A 19,474-nucleotide genomic window follows, 5' to 3' on the forward strand; every position below is an offset into this window, starting at 1 on the left:
TATTTTAGTATAATCTCTCTAATTCAACACATAACGAATTTTCTTTTGTTCTCGGTTCTACACCAGCTCCAAGACTTTGCTCTCTTTTTCCTGTTTTTACTGTTTCCCTACCTTTATGATGATAATAAGAATAGCTAACACTTATTTGAATAATTCCATTCTAAAAAAGACTCTCTTACATTCCAACCAGCACTTCACTGAATATTCCTTTTGCTTTTGGCTTAAGCAAACTCTGGCTCTCCCTAAAGGCCATGGTTTGCTTTGATGCCTTCAGAATGGATGTTGTCCACTCCCTACAGTTTCACTCACTCGGGGTTGACAGAGAGGTCCCTGGTTTGTTGCTGCCCAGTGATGCTTTTGCATCACTTCTCTGCTTTCCTCACCCAAAACACACTTTGAAGCTAATAAAATTCAGCTACACCTTTACTAACCTTCTCATCACCGTCATCTACTAGCATCTTAAAAGTCACTGTACTTCTTCCACTGAAGGCTTTAACGCCTGCCACTGTTTGGGGCTTGGCCATTCAGTCATTATTTTTTATACATCCAAGACATATTTCTCGAACCAGACACACTGCTCTCCATGCTGGACAATGACTTTTTTTTTCCTGTCATTGTACAATTTACAAACAAATGGGGGAGTACATATTCATCCCTGAATGATTCTGCCTAGAGTCTACTTTTCAAGGTTTTCTTTGATGACTGTTCCTTATTTAAAATGAATGTACTTTACAGCCAGACTGGAGATCAAATCTCCTCTCTGCCCTCTTCATTAACACACATTCCACAGGCACTAAGGAGAATTTTGAGTACCAGGCTAACCACCAAATTTCAATCTACAAATACAGACAACATTTTAAACATGTGCATTTTAAGTGATCCTATGATAATTTTAACACCAGGGAAGCCTGGCGTGCTGCAGTCCATGGGGTCGCAAAAAGTCAGACACGACTGAGAGAATGAACTGAACTGATAGAATTCCTAAAATTTGATAGAAGAACTAATGTTGGACTCATATGAAATATAACATGATCATTTTAAATAACAGTTTTTATAGTGCACACAAGCTCTTCTACGTAAAATTAGATCGTATATAGGGTCCCATTCTCCATTTATAAAAGGTGAGAAATGAAAATGCCTTTCAGTTCATTTGAATGAAAGAACACCATTTCAAAATGGCTTCACAGGAAACCTTGTGTTCCCAAGATTTAGTAGATCAAGGGAGAAAGGAAAATCAGTTGCCTGTCATTGAGGAAAAAGTAAAAGAAATGGCAGATAGGAAATCCAAGTACTGGGAGATATCAGCATGTGCTCCCTGTCACCCAGCCCCCCTGTGTGGCCTCTGAGTACAGATATTACCAGCTGAGAATATAACTACAACAACAGGAGAGAGGAGAGCAATGCAAACTGGAGCAAATCACACAAAGTAATAGAATGTAAAAGCATAGGGACTGCATCACACGAGCATATTTAAGATTAGTCACCTTGATATGCAAATATAAATTTTATAAGAATGACTGGATGTGAGACTATCAATCTTTTTAATAGACACCTTCAATTAGATCATTCCTTTCCATAGCTAATAAGTAATTTGCACATCACAGCTACATCGTCCAAGATTTTTCTTCTGGGTAGCAGATGTTTTCTATGGATGGGGACTTATTTCATTAGGATCTTTGTTTATTAAGGGGAATAATGCATGATATATTTACATCTCAGAAAGTTTATATCGGAAACTTGATTTATTATTTCTACATCACATCCCCCAAAGTATACCTTCTTCAGAAGACTTAAGTCAATAAATTTTTTGACTGCTTTGGAAAAGATATTACTCTGTCCTGACAGATACCTAGATTTAAATAAATCAACCCAGATGGAAGCATACCTTTAAAGAGAAATGAAGGCTGTCTCAAAATGGGGTGAAGACTCCTTAAAATACTATAAATAAACATTTTCAAGATCATCCCACATTAAAAAATCTTTAAAACTATAAAGAAACTTAAGATGCATAATTATGAAATGGACAATTTTGTAGACTGTGAAAACTTAGAAAATAGTTCATTGCTATCATGATAACTCTTCAGGAACAGACTAGTGTAACCAACATAAATTAACAATTAATACAGTTGAGATTAAATTCACTAGGCTCTACAGAGCAAGGAGCAATCTCTCTTATACCTTCATTAGAAATCAAGAATTTGCAAGTATGATCAATACTGTTGGTTAGAATAGTAAATAATTTGCTGGTGTCAAATCACATTCCCTTTTCTTTGCTATTGCTTTCCACTGTGGAAAATATTATATAATCCTTGTTGACCTTTTGTAGCTTAATTAGTGATACAAAGCTCATTTAAATGATATAATTCAACAAATACACATAACTCAAATATTACTATAGATTACAGAAGAAAAAGATCACAATGCTATGGTCAAGGGTAGATGTTGTTTCCACAGGTCACCAACTACAGAAACAGTGGCGTGGTCTGAAAATATGGACACACTTTTAACCAATCAAGGTAAGATCCAAACGATAACAGGCCTAAAAATGCAAGGATTAAAATTAAATAAATAAATTCTGAAAGTTGTAGACATGTTATAAACAATGAGATTGATCAATATGTGAAGTATAAGATTCCCCAAAGTCTTACAAACTTATGCAGGCCCAAAGTTTAAATGTAATTAGATTGAGTCTAAATGGTATGGCAAAACCAATACAATATTGTAAAGTAATTAGGCTCCAATTAAAATACATAAATTTAAATTTAAAAATTTAAAAATAAATAAATAAATGAATACAAGATTATAGAAATTACAGACATTAAAAGAACAAGAAAATTCCAAATAGAAAGGAAGTGATAAAGTTGTCTTAGTCTCATTATCATTTGATGTATATCAAATACTGGAGTGCATAGCTATCCCCTTCTCCAGGGAATCTTCCCAACCCAGGGATCAAACCCAGGTCTCCCACATTGCAAGTGAATTGTTTACCATCTGAGCCACCACAGAAATGGTGAAAATGCCATTTGATTAGAACAAACACTACATTTAAATATTTTCTATATGTGTCTCTTGTAGCATCATTTCTATCCTGTATGAGACAGAAATGCTGTAAAGCAGGTTTGTACAGCAAACGCAAAATTCTAGATATCTTTGTATATGACTTTTATATTAAATTCTGGGATGTTTTATTTATAACTGACCAAACGCACTTTATTAAGCCATCATTTTAATTACAAGTATATATCCACAATGTACATATTTATATATATATACAAATATATTCAAATATGTTTTTGTATTCTCTAAAGTAAGAATAACTTAGTTGGAATAAATACTTTATTTTAGCCTGAAGAAGCCCAAGAATACTGGAGTGGGTAGCCTATCCCTTCTCCAGGGGATCTTCCCAAAGCAGGAGTAGAATCAGGGTCTGCTGCATTGTAGGCAGATTCTTTACCAGCTGAGCTACCAGGAAGCCAGTCTCATTATCATTTGATATATATCATGACTATTATTCGGAGAAGGCGATGGCACCCCACTCCACTATTTTTGCCTGGAAAATCCCATGGACGGAGGAGCCTGGTAGGCTGCAGTCCATGGGGTCTCTAAGAGTCAGACACGACTGAGCGACTTCACTTTCACTTTTCACTTTCGTGCATTGGAGAAGGAAATGGAAACCCACTCCGGTGTTCTTGCTCGGAGAATCCCAGGGAGGGCAGGGCCTGGTGGACTGCACAGAGTCGGACACGACTCATGAGACTTAGCAGCAGCAGCAGCAGCATGACTATTATTGTTGCAAATTAAAACATACAAACTATTGAAAAGTTGAAAATTTAAATAAATTGTTTGCTTCTTCAGGCTAAAGTATTTATTCCAACTAAGTTATTCTTACTTTAGAGAATACAAAAACATATTTGAATATATTTGTATATATATATAAATATGTACATTGTGGATATATACTTGTAATTAAAATGATGGCTTAATAAAGTGAGTTTGGTCAATTATAAATAAAACATCCCAGAATTTAATATAAAACAGTCATATACAAAGATATCTAGAATTCTGCTTTTGCTGTACAAACTTGCTTTACAGCATTTCTGTCTCATACAGGATAGAAATGATGCTACAAGAGACATACATAGAAAATATTTAAACGTAGTGTTTGTTCTAATCAAATGGCATTTCCACTTTAAATTTATAAAGTAAATATCAGAATATTAGAAATGCTTGAAACATGATAAATCTGAATATGTTCTTCATGGCTGTTTTTTTTTTTTTCATAAAAACAATTTGATTTAGATGAAATTACACTATCATTTTATGATTCTTAAATAACTAATTCCTAAAGTATAGACAGAAGATCCTGGTGGGCTACAGTCCATGGGGCTGCAGAGTCTGACATGACCAAGCACACATGCACACATACTTTGGGCTTCCCAGGAGACACAGTGGTAAGGAATCTGTCTGCCAATGCAGGAGACACAAGAGTCTCAGGTTCGATCCCTGGGTAGGGAAGATCCCCTGGAGTAAGAAATGACAAATTCCGTGATCAGAGGAGCCTGGCAGGCTACAGTCCATGGGGTCACAAAGAGTCAGACACTACACACACACACAAAGCACAGACATAAAATAACCCATCAAAACCCTAGAATCCAACTAAGAACATATATGAAAGCCATATGGAATTTCATTTCTGTAAGTTTCAAGAGCATGTTTCTTTTTTCCTTAAATACATGACAAGCGGGACAGATCAGGTTTGCTAACACCCTAGGGAAGGTGTCTCTGCAGGTGGGGGATTGGCCGCCGCAGCAGTGCAGACAGAGGCATGAAGGTTATAGATGAAGGCAGACACACCACCCTGCAGATATCCTGGGATTTTGTACCTCATGCCCACAGAAAGTACAAAAGTCATAGATTCATCTGCAAAGCTGTCTGGATTTTGCTTTTCTAAAACCAGAAAAATATCTCCCATGCTTTTCAATGCTTTAAACAGATGACCCACCATATTACCTGCTTGTTTGGTAACTTGATGATACGCCTTGCACATACTGAGCAGAGATATTAGTGTGCCTTCTGCCACCTGCTCCTGACATATTCCACTCCTCAGCCCCTGTCACACTTACCCATAACTGTTCCCTCACACAGAGGGACCCTCAGATAATACATGGCTGTGGCTGTGGCTCTTCTAAAGTCACTTGACGACCTGTGAACTTTCAAATTGTATGTATATAATAGATGAGTGATTCAATGATTGTCTATGCAAGGAAGAGATAACTAGCCCCAGTGTTACCTGCTTATTCTGTTCCTATGTGTCCAAACAGGGCAATGGGAGGAAAAAAGGAGGAGTGACTGTTAGTTCAATGTCTCTCTCTATGAATATGGCAGGAGGGGAGAGAATAATAATATTTTTTTAGATCTTTAACTTCCCATCTCTCTGGGATGTATTTAGATAACCCATATTGCAAGATAGTTTCGTATGCTTTAACGACACACGTATAAAATAGTGCCAGACATGCTTCCTCAATATTCTTCCAGTATTATTATATACTTTATTTTATAAAATAGATTTTTTAGTATAAATTCTATTTAGACCTCTCAAATTCATCATTGTTTGGATCAAACTCATGGAAAATTTTAATTGTGTTACTAAGAGGATTTTTATAAACCAAATTTGTGTCACAGAAGCTTCTCTAATGTATTTTCTAAACACAAGACGTGCAATTGAATTTTTATAGTGCTTACATATTAACAACTTTCACACTCTGCAATATTTATACTGAGAATTTTAATTGGTATCTGAAAATCTTTTGCAACGACCTGTTATTTCAACTGTACTTCGAATCATTAAAAATAAAATTGTTATGCTTAGTTTTAATCCAGGGCTTCTAGATAATAACCTTGTTCCATGAAGACCTTTTCTATTTTCTACACTAACCTTCACTTTCCTTCCAACCTGCAGCAACCAATAAACAACTAACTTAGGCCCCTTTCCATACATGTTTCTCTGATACTTACTTTTTTGCTAGTCAATTTCTCCCTACTTTGCAACCTGAAGAGTCAGCCCTCTAGCACATAGTTAGGGAGGAGTGGCTTTGAGCCAGGCTGAGGGGCCCCCTTGGCAGGTGTAGGAGAAAACCACCAATTTTCAGAAGGCAAATCCTCTGAAGGACAAGCGTGCCAATGGGTGATTCCTCCTCCAAGACGCACAGTCTCACTGACGCGCAGATGCTGCCATAGGAAGGTACGGACTGAAACTAACACAAACTGAAAGGCCTGCTTAGTTCAGGCAACTGCAGGAATTTGATAATAATCTTTCTAACCTGGTACCTCATACCTCAGTAGAGGCCCTCTCGTAACTATCCTTGGCTGTAAAAGATTTAGAAACATTGCCTTCTCAGTTCTGTGTGTGCCAAAGAAGATTCTGGGGCACATTTTACATGAGGAAACTAGAGAAAAGAGGCTAAACAGGTGGTCAGAAACTTAAACATTTATGAACAGGAATAATAAATGTTTAAATGTGGCTGAAAATAAGACAGTGAGAAGAGCTGGAACGTACAGGAATCCTAGCATTTCTGGTTGTTGTTCAATTTTTTTAAAGTGCTAATATTAGAAAAATAGATTGAATATTTTACATCGATGACTACTGATCCAAAATCAAGCTTTCTAAAGTTAAAAACTAAAATGTATAAATGCTATATTTGAGGGATGATAAATATTTGCCACTGAATCCTCAAATGCTTTCACTAAACAATGTATACAATTGGTCATATGACTGCGCTGTGTGATACACAAACCTTTTCCTCATGTATTTTACAGCTGGTCTAGATGCTTTTCGAACATTCCTAAAATCAGAGTTTAGTGAAGAAAATGTTGAGTTCTGGCTTGCCTGTGAAGACTTTAAGAAAACAGAAAGTGCAGAAAAAATTGCTTCCAAAGCCAGGATGATTTATTCTGAATTCATTGAAGCTGATGCCCCCAAAGAGGTGAGTGAAATATTCCACAACAGTGAATATTTATCCACTTATCCACTAACACATCTGCTCCCAATTGAAGGACACTAAGGCCACCTCAAGGGAAATTAAATTGTCACCATGTCTTCAAACAGAAGATATCCGTAAATTTGAACAGAAGTTCCTTACGGTGATCCTCTGGCACTGATTCACTAAATAGTTTCCAGCGCTCTCTATGTGCTTCAGTGTTTCTATTTTCTGAGCACAACAAGCAGGCTCTTAAAAAAACAGTCTAATGTTCCCAATTAAACAGCTCTACAGAAATCCTACTTAAGCATGCTTCTGGATTTCAAATTCAGCTTCATTTTTCCTTTTGTAAGCACAGGGGTCGATTTGGAATAGAACTCTTGAATACAATTTTTTAAATAAAAAAAGATACATATGTGAAGGTAAAACCTACTAACCAACAGTACAAATTCGTAATATTTAATGTTCTGGAGGCCCACATCACGGCATATAATAATGCCTTACCTTCTCAAAGAGGGGGTTGCTTGACTTTATTTCCTTCATGGCTGTTGGGCTGCACCCCGCAGGCTTGCAGAGACATCCACTGAATGCGGGAGCTTACACGTCTTAAGTAGGGTCCTGGAGCCACACACCATGGTTTGGGATGGACGGTGGAAGGAACATGGAAGCAGACTTCGCCGTGGGGGATGGGGAAGAATGGGAAGGCTACTAGTTAGGGGAAATGACTGACATCCGATTGGCTCTTGGGTTACCAGGGAAACCAGCAGAGGGTCAGGGCCCTCTGAGCACCTTCTTGGGGCAGAGGTCTTCCCTTATTCAACTATCAAAGGGCATCATTTTGTCCTAAAGAGTCATTATCTGGGCCTGAGGGGCAAACATACAGATGTTTACTGACTAAGGTCCATCCTGTGAGTGGGCTGTAGGGAACCAGGAACTGCTCCAGGAGCAGGGAGTGGACAGGGAGTGAGCAGACAGCCATCCTGCGTGGGCAGATCAGCGTGGTGAAAATGAGCCACAGGTGTGCGGGTGGCCTGGTCCTACAGCAGTAAAAATGAGCCACAGGTATGTCTCAAGTGGTCAGATTCCACCTGTGCTGCATTAAGATCAGGAAAATAGAAAAGGCCTTACAGGAAAACCTGGAAGGACTTTGAGAAGAGCCCCTCAAAAATGTTTTATGTGTATACCATCTCATTTATAATTGATTTAATTTCCAGAACCAAATAATGATCATCTCTGCTGCATCCCCTTAATGTTTAACTTTAAAGTTTAAACTATTTACATTTTAAAACTGCTGTAATCCCTCACTGATTATAACATCTAAGCAGAGAGTTTTAATGCCTAAGCAGCAAACGGGAATCTATCTTAAGTCACTAGCACCAAACATAAACCACCTGCGTCATCTCTCGCTACAGAGTTGAAATACTGATACCCTCCCAAGTGACAGCTACTATATGTTCTAATCCAAAATTAAAATTCATGGTATGAGAAGTTATTGTACTAATGAGGACAGAGGACAGCAAAGATGAAATGCAAACTTTTTTTTTAAATCTACAGCATAAAGTTGCTGTATCAATAGTTCAAGTTTTAGATGGACATTAATTACTGAAGCATATGTTGGTATAGTACAATTTTGCTGACATATGAACCACTGAAGCTTAGAGTGGAATTCAAAGGGGGAAAGAAAAAGTAACTTAACTCCTGTGGAGCTATTTCAGCATTCATTTCCCAGTCACTATCTAAGAATCAATAAATGAGTCCAGAAAAATTTAAATGTAGTGTGTAAGATTTGTCAAGTTGATTAATGTGTCATTCCCTAAAAGGCTTTGAAATCAACTCTAAAGGTAATCTATTTATTATTGGTTTGAAAGCCAGATTTATTTTTCTTCATGAATCTGCTTAATGATTATTTTAAGTTTTTCAAATATTATATATGAAAAATCTTACATTAATACTAAAGAAATGTAATCTTTTAATTACAGCTGAACTCAAAGTTATATAATAAATTATCAATTTGGATAAAATAGTTTTATTTTCCTAATCTTTCCTGCCAAAATAAATTAATATGGTAATAATTTAAAAGAATAGTACAGTTATTGTTTTAGGATACAAAGCTTTCATACTTATTTTATAATTTGTCCATCGAGTTAATTTTATAGTTGTTTTACGAATCACGGATTATATTGTCTCAAACCGTCTAAAAATATTATTATTGGATATGACAAAATTCTCATTGAAGATGAAGTGTATATATATAATTGAAACAGCCATCATCTTTCCTATTATTTGCCATTAATTATTTCCAATTCAAATTAACTAAAGGACATTTGTCTCTTACATACCAATTTCAGTCTTCAGCATATCTTGCTATAGCCCATCAATTATATATTATATATTACAAGTATTAGTATGAGTCATTAAATGGAAATTTTTTGAGAGTCTGTTCCCACAATGAAGTCACACAGTAGAAGGGGAGATTGACATGTGATAAAACCAGTCAAATACACAATAGGCAACTAATAAGTTGAATCATTTAAAGCTTGTTATTAGCAGTGTGCGGAAGAGCCATGAAGTCTATCCAGAGATTTACAGGATGGATTTGTAGGGTGGTTCACATATGAAAACTATGTCATATTTATCAAGAGAGCAAATGAAGAAAGTATTTCAGACTGAGGGCACAGTGTACAGCGTAAATGTACAGCACTCCCTAGAGTTTTCCAGAAATCACAAGCATTTTGATATCACTAATGAGAAGCAGTGGTTTAAGGCTGGACAGGCAGTGATAAAGATAAAGAGAGGGTGGGAAGTAACCTAGATTTATCTAGTAGGCAGACTTCACAAGACAACGTGATATATCTGATATGCAGGTTGGAAAATACCATTTTCATAAGTAGAAAATTAATGCAAGAATGAGATTCATATGAAAGCATTCTTCATTTTACAATATTCAATTACAGTTGTAAAACTGTCTCGCATAAAGAAATCAAAATTATAACCAATTTCCTTGGTAGAAAACCCTAAAATAGAGAACAATGACAAGGTCACATCATCCAGATGTCTATTAAGTCCCATTTACTTTCTTTTCAACTTTTCATGTCTTTATTTCTTCATCTGTAAAATTGCTAGCGTGACAATAGTTTTTAATTGATGCAATTAGACAGTTTACCATCAGACTATTTACTAACAATCCCTGTCTATAAATGGATGTTACTAATGGTTCTTCGTTTCCTATTCTAATAGGCAAAACTGCACAGAAAAACAACTTTCAGGTCTCTATGAGAGATGATAATTGCAGGAAACTTTATGCCCTCTCCCTCAGAGTTTTATCATCTCTTTGGTCTTCTACACTAATTGTGTGATGTAGTAGAAAATCTAAAGGTTAGAGACACAGACTCAAATCTTGTAATCTTGTGTTGACCTATTTCATCCCTCTAAGCCACACTTTCCTCATCTAAAAATGTAACTGTGAAAAAGGACACAGCAATCATATAGGTTAGATGAAAATGGTGAATGAGATAGCATATCTAGGGTTTGCAACAGGCAGAACAGTCTTTAAGAAGTTTTAATTCCTTTTTTTCTATACACAAGTCACTATAAGTGCTACTGACTCTACCCCAAAATATTAACTAACTTCTAAGACCATCTGAGGACAAGCCACTTTGAATGACTTGATAAATGTATACATGAAAGTGAAAGTGTTAGTCACTCAGTTGTATCGGACTCTTTGCAACCCCAGGAACTATAGCCCACCAGGCTTCTCTGTCCATGGAATTCTCCAAGCAAGAATACTGGAGTGGGTAGCCATTCCCTTCTCCGGGGGATCTTCCTGACCCAGGGTTTGAACCTGGGTCTCCTACACTAAAGGCAGATTCTTTATTGTCTGAGCCACCAAGTAAGCCCCTAAATGTATATATATGTGTATGTGTGTGTATATATATAAACACACACACACACACACACAAATGTTTTATATATATATATGAACACAAATTAGAAAAACACATTAGCAAATCATGAGTTTCAGGTAGAAATATCTACTAATTGCATGGATTATACCTAGATATTTTCAGAAGATATTGCAAGGGGAAATAAAAGTGTCAGTCAGATATTTCTGACCAAGTAGTCTGAAAATGAGAAAATTATTAGATAAGCAATATATATTTTAAAGTGTTCTTACTCCACACACAGTAAGAACTCGAATGTGGCAAAGAAAAAAAAAAATTCTTAACATTGTATTTATTCTTCCTTCAATTTGGACCATTAATTTCATAATATTTTAAAAATTTCAAACAATATTTGGTTTCAGAAGAATGTAAATCTTAAAAAAATTAAAATAGTATGAGCCATCCAGGAAACCCAAGATACTGACATATTTTAAATATTTATGTTTTATTTCTGTCATTTATGAATTATGTTTGTATCATCTCTTATATTAATAAGAAAATTAGTGAGGATGGAAAATATATGATTAAAGAGAAAACTGTTTATGTTGATTGTCATTCTGTGAGATTAGAAAATGTTCCCAATTATACCACACTGTGATGTTTAAAAATTATATAAATTCAAATTCAAATTATGACCAATCTGGGAGCAAATACATTGGCAGTCTTTTAAGTAAAAAAAAAAAAATTACAAAAAATTTAATTCTTAAATGTATTTATTAACTGTGAAGACATCATAACCCATTAAAGAGAAGAAACTATCATCATAAAGGAAAAGAATCTTAATGCGTTATGCAGGACACTTTTAAAATATCTGTGTCTGGATGTTTTGCTTTTAATTTTTATTGTAGCACAGTGTTATTTGGTGACTCTTATTTCATACCAATAAATGCTTATTCTGTGCCTACAATTAACCACCATAAGATAAATTCCTTGCATGGAAGGGAAGTTGGGTCTAAGCAAGAGAACACATAATAAACACAGAAGTGCAATTTAGTGTGTTGTGGAAATGAGGTAGCTTGATAAGGAAATGCAAGAAAATAGAATAGATTGAAACTATGGTTTGGCTCTGGAGAAGGCAATGGCAAGCCACTCCAGTACTCTTGCCTAGAAAATCCCATGGACGGAGGAGCCTGGTAGGCTGAAGTCCATGGGGTTGCTACGAGTCGGTCGCGACTGAGCGACTTCACTTTCACTTTTCACTTTCACACAATGGAGAAGGCAATGGCAACCCACTCCAGTGTTCTTGCCTGGAGAATCCCAGGGACAGCAGAGCCTGGTGGGCTGCCGTCTATGGGGCTGCACAGAGTCGGACACGACTGAAGTGACTTAGCAGCAGCAGCAGCATGGTTTGGCTCAAAAGAAACAGTCAGTCTAGTTGGGTTAAAAAATTAGATTTCTAGAACCAGGAAAAAACAGCAAAGCAACAAATGATTAAGTGGAAAAATTTTAAAAACAGATGAAATTGTTTGCATTATATCTATTTTTAGGATTTTTATTTTTCTTTTCTGTTTCTTTTGGTGGGGGGCACATAATGCAGCATGCAGGATCTTAGTTCCCTGACCAGGTATCAAATCTGTGCCCTGTGCACTGGGCGTGTAGAGGCTTAACCACTGGACCACCAGGGAAGTCTTTGTTGTTCGGTTGCTCAGTCGTGTCCCAGTTTTTGCAACCCAATGGACTGCAGCATGTCAGGCTCCCCTGTCCTTCATTATCTCCTGGAGTCTGCTAAAATTCACGTCTATTGAGTCAGGGATGCCATCCAACCATCTCATTCTCTGTCATTCCCTTCTCCTTCTGCCTTCAATCTTTCCCACCATCAGGGACTTTTCCAATGAGTCAGATCTTCACAATTGGTGGCCCAAGTATTGGAACTTCAGCTTCAGCATCAGTCCTTCCAATGAATATTCAGGGTTGATGTCTTTCAGGATTGACTGGTCTAATCTCCTTGCTGTCTAAGGGACTCTCAAGAGTTTTCTCTAACACCACAGTTCGAAAGCATCAATTCTTTGGTGCTCAGTCTTCTTTATGGTCTAACTTTCTCATCCATACGTGACTACTGGAAAAACCATAGCTTTGACTAGATGGACCTTTGTCAGCAAAGTGATGTCTCTGTTTTTTAATATGCTGTCTAGGTTTATTATAGCTTTTCTTCCAAGGAGCAAGCGTCTTTTAATTTTATGGCTGCTGTCACCATCTGCAGTGGTTTTGGAGCCCAAGAAAATAAAGTCTGTCATTGTTTCCAGTTTCTCATCTATTTGCCATGAAGTGATGGGATCGGATGCCATGATCTTCATTTTTGGAATGTTGAGTTTAAGCCAGCTTTTTCACTCTCATCAAGAGGCTCTTCAGTTCCTCTTCGCTTTCTGCCATAAGGGTGGTATCATCTGCATATCTGAGGTTATTGATAGTTCTCCCAGCAATCTTGATTCCAGTTTGTGCTTCATCCAGTCTGGCATTTCGCATGATGTGCTCTGCACATAAGTTAAATAAGCAGGGTGACAGTATAAAGCCTTGATGTACTCCTTTCCCAATTTTGAACCAGTGCATTGTTCCATGTCTGGTTCTAAAGGGACATTGTTATAAAGGTCCTAAATGGTCAGGGAAGTCCTTGTATTATATCTAAAAGTTGATAATGATTGAATAGTACTGAGGAAGAATATTGAGATAAGGCCTTCTTCATTTATTTTTGGCGAGGCTGAGTCTTCACTTCTGTACAGGCTCTTCTCTAGTTTTGGCGTGATGGGGATTACTCTCTGGGTGTGGTGTGTGGGCTTCTCACTGTGGTGGCTTCTCTTGCTGCAGAGCACAGGCTGGATGTCACGTGGGTTTCAGTACTTGTTGTGCAGGGGTTTAGTTTCTCTGAGGCATGAAGAATCTCCCCAGATCATGGATCAAACCTGTCTCCTGCATTGGTAGGAGGATTATTTACCTCCGAGCCACCAGAGAAACCATGCCTTTATTTTAAATAAGGTTAATTTTGAGGATTCCTTGGCGGTCCAGCGGTTAGGACTCTGCACTCTCACTGCCGAGGGCTTGGGGTTGGAGCTCTGATCAGGGAACTAAAATCCCACAAGCCACACGGTACACCCCACACACACAAAAATAAGGTTAGTTTTATAATCCTGAGGGAAAAGATAGACCTCTGAATTCTTGGCAGAGAGAAACCCATGGCACTATAGGCATTTCTTGATATTCTCAAAATGGCAGTTTTGTATCCTCCATTTTATATTCCTATTTTCTCAAAATGGTAAAGAATCTGCCTGCAATGTGGGAAGCCTGGGTTCAATCCCTGGGTTGGGAGGATCTCTCGGAGAAGGGAAAGGCAACCCACTCTAGCATTCTTGCCCAGAAAATCCCATGGATAGAGGAGCCTGGTGAGTTACAGTCCATGGGGTCGCAAAGCGCTGGACACGACCGGGCGACTAACACTTTTCTCTTTGCATTTTTAAGTGTTACTTCCACAATGAGCTGATGCTATGTTGAGTCTTGGTCCTGATCCACAAGTTGCTGCTTGTCAACAGTGCCCCCAAACTATAGAATCACCGCCAGATATAATGTTTGCTTATTTATTAATTTCCTAAGTTTTTGTACACTAATCAATAGTTAGTGGTCTGTTACATACCAAGCACCATGCTGATGCAGCTATGAAAAAAGACCGAGTCTCTGAATAAATCAAGCTAACCATATTGGTGGGAAGACTCTAGTTTTAAAAAAAAAAAAAAATTAGAATAAACGTTCATGGATGTTGTGATAGGGAAATACAGGTGATGTGGTCACTGTAACTGGAAAAGTCCAAGTCTAAGGGATCGGGAAACATGTCTCAAAGGAAGTAATTAGTGAGCTTTGATCAGAGATGTGAATACAGAAGGAAATAAGACAACACGGAAGGATGGAAGGATGATAGGAGAGGAAACGGAAGAAGAGTCTAGCAGGGCACCAGCTGGTGCCTAGAAGGCTGGCCCAGTAGAGGAAGAAGCCTAGTTCTGGGTGCCTCCAAGCATAAGTGGAGCCAAGGGCATGTTCTGATTCCTAGTGATTTCTGCATCTTTGTTTATTTCCTCTTCAACTCAAGGGATCTCTTAAAAAGGAAGAGAGAGAGTAACAGAGACAGAGAAAAAGAAAGAAGAGGATGGGGAGGAGGAGGAAGAAAGGAAGAAAAGCAGAGATAAAGAAACTCTAAGCCGCACACTTGCCCAGGGCTTTTATGTGGACTATCTGACTCGATCACCATGCACTCTGTCTTAGGCACAACAATCACCCACCTCGTACAGGTGAAAAATGAACTGAGGCTTAGACAGGAAAAATGATGAGTCCTGCAGTCATTAAGATTCACAGATCGTAAGGAGGGAGGTCTTCTGCCCTTGCTTTTACATTTTCATTTCCTTCCTCTAGATCTTCTTTTAAATGTTCTACTTATTTTAAATGTTCATGGCACAGCCTGGGAACCTCGATGTTTGCACTGAAGGTAAAAGCAGAAAACTATCTCGTCACATAGAGTCTATCTTCCTTTCTGTCAGAAGCTGTATTTCTCTTCTCATATTCTCTCTATTTTGTATAACTTCTTTAACTTGTAAAGCAAAGAAAAAAAAAGTCACAGGAGCATCCTATTTAATAGCCTGTGGTATCATTTTGGCCCTCTGAAAAAATGACTACTGCCTTTCAACTCTAAAACAAAACGCTCTTTGAATTTGCACATATCCTTGTCCCACTTAATCTTGGATTAGCATGTCGGGGTTCCTCACGGAAACCTGTCCATCTTATTCTCTGTCGCCTGCTCCAGATAGCACTTGCTGCGTACATCTATTTTTAGCAATCCGTATCCGTCAAGCTTTTATACATTGATTGCATACGTTTGATTTCTTTTTTTTTCATTTCTCTTGTCCAATTTAGAGTGTCAGTGCTGCCTCCCAACTCATGTCATTTATTTCTGTCCTTAAAACCAACTGTGACAAAGGATACACTCCTGTGCAGAATGGATTCCCTCTTGATGTTATAAACTTGGCTATTCTCAACTTTCATAGTAACCCTTGAGACCATACCTCAGGATATTCATGTGCCTTTAATGATGCCAAAAACGAAGTAATACTAGAGGTGTTAACAGTGATTAAACAGAATTATGTAGCCAAAAACATGATCATAGGCAACTTTAATTTGAATAGTAATTTTTAAGCACTGCTGTGAATGAGGTTGAGGAGGCTGCCTGCCCCATTTGAGTAAGGCGCTTTCCATATGCATGCACACACTCTTTGCATAATGACAATCTCCTGCTACACTATACATACTAAATGAGGGAAAGGCAATCTCATTTGAATGTGAGAGTTCGACTGAAAACTTCTCATTCAAATTATGTAAAAATATATAAAGCACAGTCTAGGGTCACAGGAAAGCCAAAAGGTACAGTTTCAAATGCATTCTTCCTGCTAAAATAATTTGTTGGAAGCCAAAAGAAGTTAAAACTGTTGTCATAGAAAAGAGGAATTGGCTTGCATAACTTGGAGTTATCAAAATCACCTGAGCATTAAACTATCCCTAGCTCATTATAATAAAATCATTTTTTAAACAACAATGCAAACCAGAGGCACTCATTTTAATGCAATGGATTGTTGTCAATGTCAGCTGTGTCAAGGCCTTTTCAAAAATGACAGGATTTAAAAGTCGCTAAACAGTTGCAATGACATGTCAGCTGTCATTCTGTGAGAATCATAAGCCTATGTCTTGTTTTCTGAGATTGGCAGTGCAGCAGTCTCAGAGAGCTAAGATAATTCGTGACCTTTGGAAAAATAAGCAAATTAAATGTCTTTCTCAGCATCCTTGAAACTTGAGTGTATCCATAGAAACAAAATGCAGTGACTATTCCCATGAGTAAATAATATAGATATAACTCTCTTTATTTCATCAATCGATATGCCATCCAGCCCCTGCTCTGGACCTACTAATCTGAGCTGCTCAGCTGAGTCTAAGCTTCACCCAAGGTCCAAGCAGCTCAGGACGGCCTCAGGTCCACACAGTTGAGAGGCCTGCATCTCTAGAGGGTTACCTCCTGTCAGGGTGCCTGCTTTCAATCTACTCCAATCTCAATATCTCCTCTGTGCTTACTTTTTGAGATGGAAATTGATACAACAACTTCACCAAAAATCAAACTTGAGATGAGTGAACAATTGGAGATGCAGTTGGCAGACATGAACCTCAAAGTGATCATATTAAAGGAATGTATGTATCAAAATATATGCTAGGCTGAATATTTTCACTTTTGTCTTGATACTAAAATTTCAGAGGACTCAAGAAGACAAGACAGGGCGTTGTGGGTAGAGTGCACTCAAACCTTATTCAGACTGACTCCTTGGGACCATTTAATGACACGTATCACGCTCTCTTAACTGAAACATTAACTTCAGTTGGCTTCCTGTACTTAATTTCTTCCTCTCTTACTGACAATTCTTTGCCAATTTCTTTTACTGTTCCTACCTATAGCCCAGCACATACTATCTTGAGGGGAGGTGGTTGTCATCTATTTTCTGCCTGCATTTACTCCCCAGGGGATTTCTTCCAGTCTCTGGCTCTAAAAGGGCATCTCACACTTCACTACAAATCTGAGTCCTTATTTTCTCCTCAAACTTTTCTCTGAGTCTCTCTGTCTCAGTGAATGGCAATTCCATTCTTTTTGCTCTGGCTGAATAATTGATACTCATCCTTGGTTCTTCTCTTCAGCACTATATCCAATCCATTGACACTTTGTCATCTCATTCTTCAGAATATTTCTAAAATCCAGTCATTCCAAAAAATGTTGTTGCTTATCCCAGTTCATAAATATTCAGTTGCAGGCTTCATCTATTCTACATTCTAAGTATCTCTGAAATCTATACATTTCCCTCCATTCTCTGTGAAATGACCCAGCCTAATCCTCCATGACTAACCACCTGAATTTCTGGTATGACTTACTAATTTTTCTGCCCTTTATCCACAACTAGTCATTATATCCCATAGCAGCCAGTAATATGTTTTTTCAAGCACATGTGTTTACATTACTTAAAAATCTTCTTGTTGCTTTCAAGTTAATTAAAAATTATTTAAGAAGACCTATAAAAGTCTATGTGATATAGACCTTCATGCCTTTTCAAGCTGTTGCTCCTTTCACTCTGAAAACCTACTGGGCTTTTTCCAGTTTTCCCTCCATGGCCAAGTGCCTTCCATAATCTTCTATACTAAGAATAATACCTTGATGATCAGTTTACAACCTCATTTCCTTTAGAAAGACTTTTTTTTTTTTTAAGAAGGTAGCTTCTTCCCTTTGGATTATTTTCTCAAAATCTGTCTTCTTGATTGACTCTCAATTATTTTTATATGGTCAGATCTTAGCACAATTCCTAAGTAACCATTCAATGAAATAATTTAAATGAATAAATTATAGAAATTTACTATAAAACAACCACTTTTTCAGATGAGGTCTTTTTTTATTAAAGAAAAATAGGGACAACAATACTATCCATCTTATAGGTATGTGTGTGTGACATACAGTAGCCATATAAAGACTTAGCACAACAGTAGTAATATTTGATGAATATTAACTATTATTATTTACAGTTAAAGTAATCTTCTTTAAATATCCTTAGGATTATTTTAGAGATAATGTCATTGCTTAAATATTTTTAAACAGGAGATGACAAAGTCACCAAGGAAAATAATCCAGGGAGAGAAGACTGGGCACGGAACTTAGACGATGTCTGACTCCTCTGCTCATATGTTGAGGTACAGGTAGAGAAAAAAGAATCAGGGAAGAAATAGGGAAAGATAGCAGATAGAAGACAGGTTAATTCCATGCCACAAACTACTGAATTCCCTTTATAGTGACAAATTTTCTCCTCTGATTATCAGACTGAATACTTAATATTGACAGAAGCCACTGTGTCCAAACCTGTCTAAATGAGAAATCAAATTTCTTAAATTTTTGAAATCAAAATAATGTATGATGATAAGGAAATCATAGTGACACTCTTTCTGTGATCAAGGAAGGATTCTTGGAGGATATTCAACTTCAGCTAAATCATAAAGGGTTGAGGATAATCTGTACAGAATAAAGTTGTGGAGGAGAGAGGGACTTTAGATGGTAAAGCAGCATAAACAAGAGCTTTAGAAAGAAAATTTACTCTGGGAACAGAAAGTAGATGAACTTCTGTTCATCTCTGGATGTCACCAAAGATAAGCAGGAGGTAATTTCAAAACAACATTTGAAGCCCAGGTATGAGGAAGCTCAAATGCAAGGGTAAGATGTTTAAATTTTATATTATAGAAACTAATGGTTGTCGACTGAACATTCATACAATGAAAGTGATGTTTTGGTGAAATTGAAAGATGATGTTGTGAAAGTGCTGCACTCAATATGCCAGCAAATTTAGAAAACTCAGCCATGGCCACAGGACTGGAAAAGGTCAGTTTTCATTCCATTCCCAAAGAAAAGCAATGCCAAAGAATGTTCAAACTACCAGACAATTGCACTCATCTCACATGCTAGTAAAGTAATGCTCAAAATTCTCCAAGCCAGGCTTCAGCAATATGTGA

General features: G+C 37.3%; 1 protein-coding gene across 1 annotated transcript in view; it reads left to right on the forward strand.

The window, feature by feature from the left end:
- The first annotated feature begins 2,425 nt into the window (after positions 1–2,425).
- The window catches only part of RGS21 (regulator of G-protein signaling 21), a 24,312-nt gene continuing 7,263 nt past the window's right edge, over positions 2,426–19,474 (forward strand). Inside the window, exons 1-2 of the mRNA XM_010832123.1 lie at positions 2,426–2,516; positions 6,817–6,983. Of these exons, the coding sequence (XP_010830425.1) occupies positions 2,426–2,516; positions 6,817–6,983 (258 nt within the window). The remainder of the gene's footprint in view (positions 2,517–6,816; positions 6,984–19,474) is intronic.

This window comes from Bison bison, unplaced genomic scaffold (genome assembly GCF_000754665.1).
Source record: "Bison bison bison isolate TAMUID 2011002044 unplaced genomic scaffold, Bison_UMD1.0 scf7180017864537, whole genome shotgun sequence".
NCBI classification, from domain to species: Eukaryota; Metazoa; Chordata; class Mammalia; order Artiodactyla; family Bovidae; genus Bison; species Bison bison.